The sequence below is a fragment of the Macadamia integrifolia genome, chromosome 2, assembly GCF_013358625.1.
Source record: "Macadamia integrifolia cultivar HAES 741 chromosome 2, SCU_Mint_v3, whole genome shotgun sequence".
NCBI classification, from domain to species: Eukaryota; Viridiplantae; Streptophyta; class Magnoliopsida; order Proteales; family Proteaceae; genus Macadamia; species Macadamia integrifolia.
This window is the reverse complement of record NC_056558.1, coordinates 42,022,383-42,037,382: the sequence shown is the minus strand read 5'-3', so window position 1 is coordinate 42,037,382 and position 15,000 is coordinate 42,022,383. Positions and strand designations below refer to the sequence as shown.

The window sequence follows — 15,000 nt, the reverse complement described above, 5'->3', positions numbered from 1 at the left end:
CTATCTGGATCAAACATGCGCTGATACAGCCTCTGTCATATCGTATCATATAAATATTAGTATTGGTATCGATGATGATCATTTTGAATATCGATACCGATATCTATAACATTGATCTTGTTTCTAGACCTTCAACAAGTTATTCCTTTGAACGTTGTTTCTCTTCACCCACCAATCTCTTAATCCATCATATCTGACCTTCAAATTGAATTGATAAATAGTAGTTTCGACCACATAAAATCACTGGTGTGACTCACGAGTCTAATATTAAATTATTGCCCTTACATTGAATCAAAGAGATTTTTTTCAGCCTTCAAGAATTATCACACTTCTATTCTATACTACTTATTTGGATTTGAATATAACTCATTTATTAAAAAAAAATGGTCATTAAAAAGAAGATGTGCAAATCCTTATAATTAAGCTTTTACATTCAACTATTAATCATATCACCTTGGATGAACCCTCTTCTTAGGTGGTGAAAAGCTTTTATTTCTCTTAAATATGAAGCACCAATCAGTTCTTTAGTCTTTTTTTTTTTTTTTCAAAGGAACTACTATATGAAAACAAAACATAATTATGCTAAATTTTCATTTAATTTTCATGTTCTTAACAAACCTATAATTAGGTTTTTCTAGTTATGTCTTATCTGTCCAATTAGCCTATTCTTCATGTCTCTCACTTTGTATCTAAGCAATATTACCTCTTCTCTTGAATGTTCTAATCAATTATTTGTCCATTGGTGCTTTTTTTAATAATAATAATACATTAACCCAAGCTTTGCTCAGCTTGGATTAAACAAATCCTCTCCAAAGAATATCAAAGGATTAAAAAAAAAAAAAAATCACATTAGAATATTCCTATAAAGGCTTCATTATACGGTATCGTTTATAGCCACTGGAGTAATAAACTAAACAACCCCATCGTTTCTCTAGACAAAAAATTATGATGAAATAATAATTAATTTATGTCTGTTTTTTAATTTGACTTTTTTAATTTTTATTTTCTTCACTTTCAAACATAATTTAAGTGACCCAACATTGATTTTTCCCTAATTTTAAATAGGCAAAATTTTTTCCCCAAAAAGGCAGTGTGACCCTTAGATTTACACATAGAGATACGAAATGGCTACCTTACCCCCTATGAAAGGTGAAAATCTAATCTTTATTGATGCTTATGAGTAAGCTCCCATTAGCCTTACATTGTTGCAGCCCAAGCTGCATTTAAGGAAAGCCTCTCCCTTACTTACTTAAAAAGGAAACAATTTACTACATCAACGCGAGTCCAATAAGAGCATTTACACTTTTCACCGAGGATGGGACCATAGTTAACAAATTCAGATTCGGGAATTATTTGGACGGAGAATTATTCGGAATAATTCGGATGATTAATTGAAGGATTCGGTCAAAAAAGCGGTCAAAAAAGCTTATTGGGTTTTTTTTTTTTTAATTGTTTTTTATTTTTTTTTTTTTTTTTTTTTTTTTTTTTTAATTATTTTTTATTGTTTTTTTTTAAATAATGTTTAAATAAACCGAATAATTCGGTTTAATTCAGATTCGGTCCGAATTATTCGTGATTTATATTCAGTTTTGAAAAAGTCACGAATTTTAAAGAATTTTATTTTTAATTCAGATTCGATCCGAATTTTTGATAAAATTTAGAAAAATTCAATTCGATCGAATAATTCATGAATTATTCGGCCGAATTGATAACTCTAATTATTCGGCCGAATTGATAACTCTGAGTGGGACAGTCATTTCACCACCCTCTCTCTGCGTCTTGCCAGTGGCATGCCGTCATTCATGCTTATAAAAGACAACTCACGAAACGGCAGTAACTCCAAAGAGCTTTCTATGGGGCTCACCGGAATTTCCATTATTGCCCTTACCTCACATCAGCAAAGATAAGGGGCTATACTCTTCACTTCAAAACCATTCCAAAGGGGTAACTTTGGTAATTCACGAAAGCCGTAAATCTATAACCGAAAGATCCTCTGGCTGCCAATTTTGGGGACTAAAAATAGAGTACAGCTGGCAAATATAATTATAAATTAATATTTAAATGAGGTAAGCATCGAATGCCAGCATAGATAGCTGACGTGGATGCCAAAAAACGCCAATCATTGAGGTCGGCTACGTTACAAAAAAGGAATCAAATCTTTTGCTTTCCCGTCATCTCCCAAACCTTCCTTCACTCACATTAGGTAATAAGGTAAGGTGTGAGAGAGGTTAGCGCTGTTAGTGCCGTAGAGCTTTGTGAAATTGTAGAAGAGTTAGAGAAGACCTAGAAGAGATAGATAGAGGGAGAGAGCATATGCGAAAGTCTCCAAAGGCTTCCTTCCTTGCTCTTCTTTTTTCTCTACTTCTTGTTTCAGAATTCTGAATCGATCGTAGTTCTTCAAAGCTGAAACTCTCAGAGGAAGAAAGATTCATGAGATGTCTTTATTCTGTGAAATTTCCTTCATTAACATTGAAAAAGTAGTGGAAGAAGGTGAGTGGGAGAAGGAAAGATAGAGCAAATCGATCGGATTTCGGAAATACAACTCGTTGCTTCGCCTAGGATTCGAAGCACCGGTTTAATCATATCATCGAGAAAGAGAAGGAATCAAGATTCAAGAACGGTAATTTCAACTTAATCAGTTTTTGTTATTTGTAGTTTTTTTGAATGATTTGTTAATGTATTGGAAGATTTTGGATTTCTAGGGTTTCGGCAATGTCTGCTACGTTTCTTAGCGATTCTATGGGGATTCCTTCTGCTTCGGAATCTCAATCGACCGCCGTTAAGATAAGTAGCACGCAGGTGGAGGTTGAGTTCGCTAAATGCGATTGCTGTGGACTAACAGAGGAATGCACACCTGCTTACATAGCTAGAGTTCGTGAGAGGTACCAAGGTCGATGGATCTGTGGTCTTTGCGCCGAAGCTGTTAAAGATGAGAGTTTTAGATCGGATAGGCTGATCACCGCCGAAGAAGCTTTGCATCGACACATGAACTTCTGTAAGAATTTCAGATCTTCGAGTCCTCCGACGAACCCCACGGAACATCTGATATCCGCTGTGAAGCAACTGCTCCGGAAAAGCTTGGATTCTCCAAGAGTTATGTCGACTCCGAGTAGTCCTCTAAGAACGGAAGACGAGAAACGTCGTCCATCACTCGCTCGTTCCGGAAGCTGCGTCCCAGCTCTGGCTCGTTGATACATATTATTACAAAACAAGAAGAAGAAGAAGAAGAAGAAAAATAAAAAAATCGTAGCAGTAGCAGCAGCAGCAGCAGAAACATCGTTCAGACATAGGGCTTCTTTCGGTTAGGACTTCTTTGGGTTATCGATCTTCCCTTTCTTCCCTTTCTTTATCAGTCTATCTTAATTCTTGTTTCTGTTTGGAAAGATTTTTCCTTTTTACAGGACTCTTGCATCGATGTTCTCTGTTCTTCTGATATGTTCTAATCATCATCTAATGTCTTTTACTTTCATTGAATTTTTTTTTCCCGTTCTTCCATACGCATCTCAGACATAGCGTATGCATTGACCGGTTGTAATTTAGAGTTTCCTTCTGATCCCCACCCTTCTGTCTCTCTTGTTTAGACGATTGAATCATTAGCTTTTTGAGGGTTTTTGAGAGGGTTGGGGGGAAGAAAGAAATAAAGATTGAATTTCTGTGGTTCCAATAAGAATTAGCTGTTTTCCCTTTGGTTTGTCTGCAATTCTGCATCATCTTCACAAGAATCCTGGCCAGTTGTGCGGATCACGTATTGTAATAAGCAAAAAGGTCGGTGAAGAGAAAGGTTGGGCTGGCAGTGGCAGATGGGTTGTTGAGGTTGCAGGAAGGAGAATCCATTGTTTTATGATTTTCCCAAAGATTTTCTTGCAGAGCAGTGGCGACGACAACGAGGAAGTTTGGTGTTTGCACTTTGGATTACAATTCGCAATTCCTTTCATTGCCTCATTGGGATTGGTTCGTCTCCTTTCTCGCTTTTAATAATCATAGATTGACAAGTGATTGTTTTGAATATTAATTCATTGTTTACACTAATGAAATTAAAGGGGTGGTGGGATCTGAAACACCGAGCAGAACAGAGCAGAAGAGGGCAGAGCAGAGCAGAAGAAAAGCAGACGAGAGTCTCTTGGATGGAGACTGAATTCCTGTAAGGGTGCAAGGAAATTGTTTGGTTGGGGGTGGTCCTATCCACAAATCTGACAATGTCTCTCATGGAGAGATTATCCATAGCTGCCAATTGATGAGGGAGGGCTCAGCCCATTAGGGCAAGCAACGGGCAACCTAACCTTTGTATTTCCACTGTCCTTGCGCGCTTGGGCCATGCTTGTTTCTTACTCTAGGTACTATGGACCAACGTTTGAGCAATCGGAATCGTATTGGTGTATCTGTTGGTACATAACAGAGACTGCTATGATGCTAATATGAATAAGGTGAAATTATGATGTGTCGGAATGGTATTGATAATGATCGGGATCACTCCCGTATTAGGATCCTCTCTAACGTCCCAATGCGCATTGAATAGCTAGGGACCTAGGGTGCCCCGACCAATACCTAAAACTTGCTTCTGTTATGATGTTGGAGTGATTCCTTTTGCCATTTGAATCAATTTTTGAGATTATTATTTTTGTGAGGTTTTTTACAACCATAATTTTAGTACAGGGTATCAAATTTTTGATATGGATATTTATAAGGTTTTTTATTTTCTTAGAATAGAAATAGTGTCAATGTGAACCCATGATTTATCACTCCATGGTGTATCATGTGAGAGGTTGTTGATAGGAATCCCTACTTCGATGCTGTGGGGATAGTTTTTCCGATTATTTTGTTCCTGTTCTGTTCTGCATTCAATTCATGCGGATGTTGCCAAACACATTTTTGCTCCTTTTGCATGTGAACAATGGGTGTGGTGTTGCAGAACAATGTATGGTAGAAAGCTGTCAAAAGTTCCAACTTGATAAACGCTGCTGAGATATGAAAAAAATAACGGTTTCACACGAGACTTTCACAGCCGCTTTTCCACAACTGCTTATAAACTAAAAAAGTGCATCTTTTTTCTTAAATGAGAGAGAGAGAGAGAGAGAGAGAGAGAGAGAGAGTTTGGAGGTTGGAGGATTAGGATATTCTTATATCCCTACCAGTATGGGAAAATAATCCTGTGTACAATTTTAAGATCAACGCACCGGATGTAATAATCTTCACCCAATCTTGACCATTGGTCTCCTTATTGTCCACGTATCGCATTCTGCGGGTAGTAAAATAAGGAAAAACATGGATGAAAAAAACAGAGGATTTTGATCCACCAGTATGGGTGGACACTAAAGAGGAGAAGTATGGGTGGACACTAAAGAGGAGAATAAAAGCTGTCCTTGCTTGCTCTACATAAATGCCAAAAAAACAGTGGTCCATCAGGAGACCACATTCATATATATATATATATATATATATATATAAAATATCAACTTTCAACAAGTACCTTGCTGCCCCACCCCCTACTTCTAAAAGTGGTTTACCACCGAAGATATTTCCCTTCTCTCTCTCTCTCTCTCTCAACCAATTATTCGAGCCTTAGGAGTAAGATAACCCTGCAATTGTGTTTCTACATGTATATCTAACCAGGCCGGGCCATTGCTCTGAGCAAGGTTCAGGTTGCTAGGGAAAATGTCAGGGTTCAAATCTCGAGAGTCACTATCGGCTGAGACCGAGATCAATACCTGGACAAATCTGGATTGTGTATCAATATCGATTTAAGGGTAAAATTATAAATAGAAAAATGTACATACTTTCGTTAAAAATAAGAATAAAATTGACTGATTCACCAATCCAGATCAGTATCAATATGCCGATAACTAAATCTATGATTACAATCATCACGTATTGCTTCTTCATAATAAGCACCCCAAATAGGGCAAAGACAAAGTATGTTTATAAAGTTGACAGGCCACCAAATTTAACACTTTGGCATATAGATAGATTCCATCCGTTCAAATATTCAGAATGACCAAAGCATCATTATCACATGGTGGAAATGACTGATTGCTTCTGTTCGCCTTATTTTTCTTATTAATTTGATTTTGATTCTAAAAAGAAGAGGGAGAGAGATAACTAAATCCGAGTTTCCATCTAATTATAGGAGAAGGTTAGAAGAGAAGAGCACACCAATGAGGTGTTGCGGAACGGTTTTATAGATATGACAGCAAAGCCATTTTATGTGAAAAGGAGATAAACAAAGAGAGCATGTGCTAATATACCCTCTCTCGAGTCCCCAGTGGTTCAGAGAACATTTTCCCTAAAATCATATGATCAAGGTGGATTTACGTTCCTAGTTCAGAAAAAGTGGAAAACTGAAGGCCAGAATGAATTTATATACGAACATAAAGAGAACAAAGCCTTGAGGAGGACCAGGAGATTGCCATACCTGAACGATCCAGATTAATTATCAGTATCATTTTAAGGGTAAAATTGTAAATAAAATCTTTTTTTTTTTTTGGTGAAAAATAAGGGCAAAAGTGATCGATCTGATCTGAATCAAGCAGATCACCATCCGATACTGACACTGATAACTAAATCCTAGCTCACAAGGTTCGAAAAATTCTAACTGCAGTTCATGTAATACTCAAAGAATTCATTCCTGTTAATTCGTTCCATTTGGCTTTTTCAATCTCAATTGAGATTGCAATGGTGCATTTACCAATCCCCAGATAGTAGAGCCCGGTTAACATGCCTCGAGTGATCACAAATCACAAATGGAGCATTCTTCTTGCCTAGATCTAACAAATCCCTTTGGCTCTAATGGAATGACACTTTCTCTTGGCGGCTGTGGTGACTTTAAATCAAGGATGCAAAACTCAGAATCAGATTGGTTCTAATCCATTCTAATCCGTAACGGCCAGAATCAATCAGGAATCGGACATATTTTTCCCTAACCCAAAGTTTTGGGTTGTAAATCTGCCGCTTTGGTGAATTCTGAGCCAATTTGATTCAGATTCTTGAATCCCTGATTTAGACTGGATTATGGAAGAGTAATACCCTCCCAATTGGATCCAGCTATAAAAGTCTTCAAACACTCATCAATTGGAAATTGCAGTTAATGTTGAAGCATTACACTTCACATTAAAACATTTGGTTCCAACTGCAATGCACAGAAATATGGGAGAGAAAGAAGCCACAGATAGCAGCCTCACTATAAATTAAGTTAAATGATAAAGAGAGATTGTCAAAGTAGTAGGCCAAGATTTACAACCCCAGAGTAAATTGGCTATAATGATGCCTATTTCCCCTGGCTCTTATTCTTCAGGAATCGGATAAAAGTATTCCCAACTACATTTTGAACCACCATTCAAAGCATATCGCTTACTTGCAGAAGTTGCCGATGAAAGATTTGATCAATCCTACAAAAAACAGAAGTGAATGCTTCATACTGGGTTAACAAAAAGTCTTGGATACAGAAAAATGTGATAAAACTTACGTCATGTGTCACACTTAGCCGAAATTTATTCCCTGAGCCAGTGGGAGCTCGTTCCCGTAATTGATTGTACTGTCAAAAACATTAATCAGTTAGTACTGAAATTTTGATAACCAGAGCATGACAAACGAATGTACGGACCAGATAGATATCCTTATGAATTCAATCAAACATCATTGTTTCAGACCATAATATAGATATATCCAAAGTTCACTAAATGAATTTTGAAATGAGCTTAATGTGAAGGACTTAAAAGCCTCAACTTATATGCATTAGTGATCTAAATAAATTTCCCACGTTTATTTCTTTTTTTGGATAGATAGTAAGTTTACCATGTTGAACGCCGCATATATTGTTTCCAACTGTCACTTCCCGCTTCACGGCCACCACCAGTAGCCTTCTCACCACCAAAGGCACCCCCAATTTCCGCACCATTTGTAGGTATGTTCACATTCACAATACCACAGTCACTGCCATGTGGTCTGCAATAAATGCAAATGTGTAAGAAAACTTGAAGAGAGAAGACATACAGGAGACAACTAACACAGTCCAAAGGATAGAACCAGCCAAGGGAAACATCACCAGAATGGTATCAGGCCCCACAGAGATGCTTGCATTAATTTTTAGTAACTCTACCATGACCCTTTATCTTGGTAATAACAACTAATAATGAAGAAAATTTAAAGTTAAAAACATGACATACAACAGAATACCCTTGTGAGCCATCCAGATCCCGCCTAGACAAACTCCGCTAATTGAATTTTGATCCTTGTGAAGCAAATGACTTCAGTGAACTTGACCACCAACCAGATAGGCAAAGCTCTGTGTAAGCCAGAAATTCAGTTCCCCTGTCCATATCATTTGTATAACTCAACCTGTAACATATTCTTCCACAGGAAATTCCAGGCTAGTAACACTACTGTCCTGTAAATATACAGGCACACCTCAGCTACCCAAATGCAGTGGGTTTCACTATATACATTGAGAGGCCCAATATATAAGGCAGGTGAGAACCCACATAAGGCCCATAAAAGCATTTCTCCTTTAATAATCAAAGCCCCAAAAAATATAGTTTCCTTTTCCAGGTGCCACAAGACGTTTTACAAGGCCAAAACCCCCCAAAGATTTCAATCATTTGTATGACCCTTGGTGGTCTCAGGCCTCCATTGATAAAAGCTCCTGGAGCAAATTCTCCTGAACTTGAGAAATTTGACTCATATTTCCATGTCTACACATTTTATTTATTCCATCTGCTCTTTCTGTGGATAATGGATAAGTGATGATTTCTTTTTCAGGAACACGACTTCAAAGTAACATCAGCATCTTCCTTCAACACTCACTTTCTTATAGAACAATGAAATTTGACACTCAGTTATTAGTAACATCTGTAGAAGTTCCCCTCGATGTGTCAAGACATATCATATTATTTGACAACCAGATAATTTGGTTACTAGTTTCTCCATCCAATCCACCACCATCACTATCATCAACCTGCATACTCAAGAAACCTCTCCATCAAGGGATGATCTGAACACTAAGAGATTGTCATGCAAAAAAATTAGCTGTACTACTGTTCCCAATCTCCTTTCATCTCCTTTCTGATGCTTAAAGTAATTTTTGCTTTTGTTTCATAATTCCATTTCACCATGCAATGCCATGATTGTACTGGGATGCAGAGAAAGTTTGCTTTTGGTTATCTCATGCTCATCAATCTTAAATCGTCTGTCATTTATACTTCTGTTTTAAGTACCCCCCCCCCTCTTCTCACTCAATGGTTATAACTAGCATTAACTCATCTTTAGGCTTCTCAATCAAAAGAGTTGAGGCATGTTTCAGAGGGCATTTACCTAATGAAACTTGCTCTAATTCTTTGAATTTAAACCACGAATATGAAAGTATTAAATCATAATGAGGGGAGAAAGGACCAAACCTGAGGATACTAAAAGGTTCATGCAGAAAATGTTGGACACAATATGATCTTAAAATAAAACATCAACGAAATGGAATGATGGGAGGCAGGGAAAAATAATGCCACAAGCTCCAATAAACAATTCCATAAAACCTCATTTAACAGATCGATAGGGGTAAGGCCAACGGTTAACTTCTTCAATGATTCTCATTGGCAAGTCCTACAAATCTACACTTGAGAGGAAAGGAAAAATACCTTCACAAAAAGGTACATTATTTGTAGTTGACATCTACTTTTTCTCAGGAGAAAGTACAGTGACTTTGGATACCAGGGAAACAATGAAACAAAGCAGTAAAAATGGTAATAGAACAATTGCTTCAACACAATATGGTGAATAATCTGGCAGCACTTCATACATGCATAAATATTGGTCAGCATGGGGAAAATTCATTTAATTCCTCGATACTCACCCAATCCATTTGAAGATCACTTCTGGTTTCCTTGTGAAGATCGAACTACTCAACCCTTGTGGTACAGAGTTGTTCATTTCAATTGCTTCCTTTAGAGTCTGTAAAATATATTTTGGTAGGCACAAAGTAAGTATTTCTAGAAGAGAGGAAAAATCATATGGCATTAATTCTAAGACATTCACTCACCGCTGATCCTTATATTTGTTAAACAACCTTGCAATTTGTGTGTTTTAGAATCAATACTCTTTATGAGAAAAAGAATGAATGATCCAAACGAAGCTTAAGTGAACCTGTGGAACACGAACTAAATTATAATTTCAGGAATATGTACCTGAAATTTCATAACAAAAAGAACTGGAGCAAATAATTCTTCTTTCACTACAGCTGCATCCGGAGAAATCTCAATTATTGTTGGCTCCACAAAATTTCCTTCAGATTCAATCACAGATCCTCCATTGAGGATCTTTCCTCCCTGCATAAATTCAACTTCCACTAAGTTCAAAAAATGCAATACAATGAAGAAATTCCAATTGAGTCAGTCCCAAGATAAATGTTATAGAAGCATATTTCAGCTTAGTCCTTAAATCTAAGCAGCCGAGCCTGGCAGAAACAGACTTAACACAAGTAATGAAAAAGAATTTCATGAGTTATCAGTACTTGTGGATTCATGTACATCATCAAGCCAACTAATTCACTGGAAGTCCTAGGTTTGACATTTCTCAGGGTAGATGTCCGAAGGGATATTTTCAATAAACTCGAAAAAACAGAACTCTCTTCAAATGTGAAGCAACGTGTACTGAACTGATGATCCAAGCCTTTGAATGTTATTCCAGAATAACAAAAGATAACGTGTGAAGCTGGTCATGAATGGATAGTCACAACATTATGACAACACAATATAATACAAAGTCAAATAATAATAACTGAGAATGCAGTGGTGCACTTGGAGCACAAGAGATAATACATGCCTGCGATTTTATGATTTCGATGCCCTTCTCAAAGTTCTCTCTTGAAGCACGGGTATGTAGTGGCCCTAGCAAGGTACCGTTCTCTAGAGGGTCCCCAATTTTAACTTGTTTGTACACTCCAAGGAGTTGATCCAGAAAACCCTGGTATATACTCTCATGCAGAAACTAAACCCAAATGTAAATGAAAAGTTAGATTCAAATATTTCAATTCTCATGTTGATTGAAATATCAAGGGAAATTTTTTTTGCCAATTATATTACCAGTCTACGACAAGTTGTGCAGCGTTGACCTGCTGTACCAACAGCCGCAAACAAAACCGAACGAACAGCGAGCTGGATGTCAGCATCGTCCATGACAATTATGGCATTGTTCCCACTTAGTTCAAGCAAGCATTTACCATATCTCTCATTGACTGTTTTTTGAACACTTTGACCCACCTGAACTCAGGGATATCAGAGGTATGCTTAGAGGCAGTGATATAATGACTTCACAATAAATGAAAAAAATGCAAACTTTCAATCAATATAGATAAGTAAAGAAAGAATGACAAGATTGAAGAAAATTTCATGTCACCCACTAAAAAAGATTTGCATTCACTTGTCAAGTAATTTGGTTGAAAGTTAAAGATATTAGACACAAGTACTCTTGGTATGCTGATTAATGTTTACATAATTCAGACAAGGGACCATGTTTGGTTGTTGAGAAGTTAGCCACAAACTGACTAACAGGTGTTAAGTTTGTCTCGAATTCTTGGCCTGTTTTGAAATATTTTGGTGGCGACCCGAATGAGAAGTTTTCTAAGATCTGTGATGGAAGCAGAGGGGTTGGGCCGATAGGCCCAAGCCTGGAGCCCAACATTGATATGCCCCTGTGGTATGGTTCGACCGGATCGACCACGACCCGATGGGTCGACCCGTGACTTGGAGTATATAATGTACTATTGTCTTGTTGAAAAAGTCATTGTGTTTTGGGGTTTTTTTTTCGAGCTAGGGTTTCAAGGCGAGTTTTCTCACCGCTGCTTTGGTGTAATCTCTCTTCTGCACAGTGAAACATCTTCTTCTTCCCCCGAGGACATAGCACACCACACCGGTGTGTGAACCTCGTTAAATCTCTGTGTTGTGCGGATCTATTGTCTGTTTATTTTCTCATTTTCTTGGTGTTTGCTCTAACAACAAGGAAGACACATCTATGGCTTGTACAGCTATTATGAGAGTTTTACAGCAGTTAGTAAAAATAGTAAGACAGACATGTAACTATAAGAAACAGACATATGATCTAAATACCTTGCAGCTTCCAGTGAACGAAACCAGTGGTATACGTGTATCTTTCGCTATTGCTTGCCCTATTTCAGCACCACCACAGAAAGAAGTGAAAATTGCACCTGGTAAGTTATTCTTTTCAAGAACCTCAGCCACTATCTTTGTCATTGCTATGGTGATCAATGGAGTTGAGGGAGCTCCTTTCCTATAATGCATGGCATAGTGAGGAACTAGTTTCCAACATAAAATTTGTAATTTGTGGAAAAAATAACTCAATAAACTTGTTCAAAAGAAATAATTTTCTTGTAAGGAAAATTTTCAGATTTTGTAGTGGCAACAAGCAACACAGGCATGAAATGGAAGTATGGAGCTGATGTCTTTCTCTCTAAAATTTCTTTTTTTCTCAAGGGGGAGAGGGGGGGGGGGGGGAGTAATGATTTATCCAGCGAAAGAGCCAATTACATCAAAAGTACAATTTTAATTTCCACAACTAAGGTTCTAGTAACTCATGAAAAGCTATGGGCAACTGTTTCACAATTAAGCATTGAAGCATTGTTGGACATTATGTAGACAAACACACAGCACTCAGATAGATCAGAGATTCAACAAGGAAGTGCTTAAGATAACATAAACAGCCTTGTTATCAAATTATGTGTCAGGAAAATGGCAGGCAGATTTGTTAAATAGCATAAACACTAAGAACCTGGGTTTTAGATTCTTTCATGTCAACAAGCACTATTCAAAAATAGTAAAAATTGTTTTCTTCATCCTTGTATGCTGAATATTTTGATCTTGCACAAGCAAAAAAGAAAGGTTATCCAGTATTCTAAGTTTCCCGACCAGGAAACTTGAAAGGTAGAGTCATAAGCTTACCAGACAACACAATTGCCACAGACCAACGCAATGCAGGCATTCCATCCTACAGAACACAAATGTGTGAAATTTATTGCATAGAAAAACGAAAAGAATATTAAAAATGAAAAATTTACCAAACTCAATGTCACAGGATTTCATTTGTGTCTTATCTGTATTTTTTCTTTATTGCTCGATGTACGGCGGGAAAGAATTCCTCATACCTTGTTATTAAATTTAATTTTGCTTTAAGCTGGCTTTTGTTGAACTCTTCAGTTTCATTTACAAAAGATCTTAGCCTATAGAATGAAAAAAGGATCTGGCATCTAGATTGCTAAACCAAGTCAACCAGTAATAAGTCATCAGCATAACTTGAGTACAAATCTATCCACATTGATTTGACATTTGAATTAGTATAGATCTATCCAACATTGATTCTCATGTTTTAATACATTTATTTAATTTATATATATATATTGGTAAGAAAAATAACAGGATCACTAGCTAACTAATAGGGGAACTTTCTTGATTTACCTTAGCTATATCATATGCTTCTAATATAATAGGACAGATAAAAACAATTTTCTCTCAGTTTGAGGGGACCATTGCAATAAAAAAAACTTTCTCATCAAGTTCATAAAGTTAAGATATGGTAATCCCACGTCCTGAAAGTTCTCAAATAATGCTCATACATAAAATCTCCCATAATCCACTCTGACATAAACTGTAATAATAAAGGAAACTTCCAAATTTCTATCCGTCAATTGGAAAAGTAAAAAAACTCACCAAGAACAGCACATGGGAAGTTGAAAGCTGTAATTACACCAACTACTCCTAGAGGATTCCACACCTGTGACATAAAAAGCATGTGCAGAACGCTATAATTTGCATATGGAGGAGTTACTGTCAGTTATCATAGTCCAAATTCACAAAGACGAATCGCACCTCCAACATCATATGATTTGGTCCTGTTAAAAATATAGAGCAGTGCAAACCCTGTCAGAAATAAAAACTTGGAAAAAAAACATCATCAAAGAGATTGTGACTCTGCAAGACATGTGCCGCCAATTACAACAGTAAAATTTAGCAAGGATCCATATAATGTTTGACTCACGTTCTGATGGTATGATTGATCCATTCAATTGCCGGCTTAATCCAACGGCATAGTCGCACATGTCAATAATTTCCTGAAAATGAAGATGCTTTTGCTCTTAAAAAAGAATAAAATTATTAGCAAACAGCAAATGCCTATCAATTAAAAAGAAATGTTGGGTGCCTAAAGCAACAATGCAACACTTACCACACACTAAAAGCATGAGGAATCACAATTCATCATGTACCTAAGATATCTAAGTTGCAAAATTATCATACTCTGATCAGACTACATATATACAAAGTTCCAGGAAAAAAGAAGAAGAAATCAATAATATGGAGACTCAGACATCAAATCAGATTAACTTTACCCAACAGACCTCCTAGTTGACAGCCTTAAATGCTACATTTGGATCCCAACACACACACACACACACTCGCATCCTGAACTGCATACTCAAGAACAAGAGTGTGACTGCCCTCAAGCACAGTGCTGAGGGGTTCAAAATTTTGAAACTTTTATAGCAATCGTCTCTCCCTAGTCCCTATCCCACCCTTCAACTACTGCAGCATAAAAATATATAGTTACTGAATCATTTTAGAACTTCATAAAAAGTATAAGATGCATATCAAAATTTTACACCAACAAGAACTGAGCTAGAAAATTTTCTATTGATCAAAACACCCCTCCAAGAAAGGGAAATCCCCAGCCCCACCCAAGTGAGCAAGTCATGTCAATAGAAAGGAATGCACCTGGCAAGTAACTATGTAATGTGACAGGGATGTAGAGTCTGAAATGCATCTCTTCCTTTGTTTTGCCTCAGATTTGGAGGAGATTTCCAGAAGTTCCCAGTAGAGATTTTTACCTTGGTCTAACCCCCGCAGAGTGTCAGGGGTAACATACTGTCAAGTATGGTTTGTATATCGTGGCATACTCACTAATTCACAGTCAAAGGAATGAAATGCAATAGTAACACACCCCCCCACCCCCCCC

At 37.1% G+C, this 15,000-nt stretch overlaps 2 protein-coding genes across 2 annotated transcripts; one reads left to right on the top strand and one right to left on the bottom strand.

Annotated features, from left to right (window-relative positions):
* The first annotated feature begins 2,175 nt into the window (after positions 1-2,175).
* Positions 2,176-3,667, top strand: LOC122087472. The gene is made up of 2 exons (XM_042656626.1): positions 2,176-2,620; positions 2,703-3,667. The coding sequence occupies exon 2, from the start codon at positions 2,713-2,715 to the stop codon at positions 3,190-3,192; it is 480 nt and encodes a 159-aa protein (XP_042512560.1). The 5' UTR covers positions 2,176-2,620; positions 2,703-2,712; the 3' UTR covers positions 3,193-3,667.
* Positions 3,668-7,141: 3,474 nt separating this feature from the next.
* LOC122090163 (aldehyde dehydrogenase family 7 member A1) lies at positions 7,142-14,149 on the bottom strand. Its single transcript, XM_042660011.1, has 12 exons — positions 14,029-14,149; positions 13,860-13,882; positions 13,701-13,764; positions 12,936-12,981; positions 12,087-12,267; positions 11,064-11,240; positions 10,804-10,968; positions 10,167-10,307; positions 9,836-9,933; positions 7,789-7,938; positions 7,460-7,528; positions 7,142-7,382 (listed from the first exon to the last, which is right to left on the bottom strand). Exons 1-11 carry the CDS (start codon positions 14,087-14,089, stop codon positions 7,474-7,476), a joined length of 1,161 nt encoding a protein of 386 aa, XP_042515945.1. The 5' UTR covers positions 14,090-14,149; the 3' UTR covers positions 7,142-7,382; positions 7,460-7,473.
* Between the last annotated feature and the right edge of the window lie 851 nt (positions 14,150-15,000).

What these genes read in the sequence shown, in the direction of transcription:
- LOC122087472 (XM_042656626.1), top strand. Translation starts at nt 2,713, where the DNA reads ATGTCTGCTACGTTTCTTAGCGATTCTATGGGGATTCCTTCTGCTTCG.
- LOC122090163 (XM_042660011.1), bottom strand. Translation starts at nt 14,089, where the DNA reads ATGTGCGACTATGCCGTTGGATTAAGCCGGCAATTGAATGGATCAATC. An exon ending in ATCAATCATACCATCAGAAC is followed by an intron (nt 13,883 to 14,028) that starts GTGAGTCAAACA and finishes TATTTTTAACAG; the next exon opens with GACCAAATCATATGATGTTG. An exon ending in CTTCCCATGTGCTGTTCTTG is followed by an intron (nt 12,982 to 13,700) that starts GTGAGTTTTTTT and finishes TGTGTTCTGTAG; the next exon opens with GATGGAATGCCTGCATTGCG.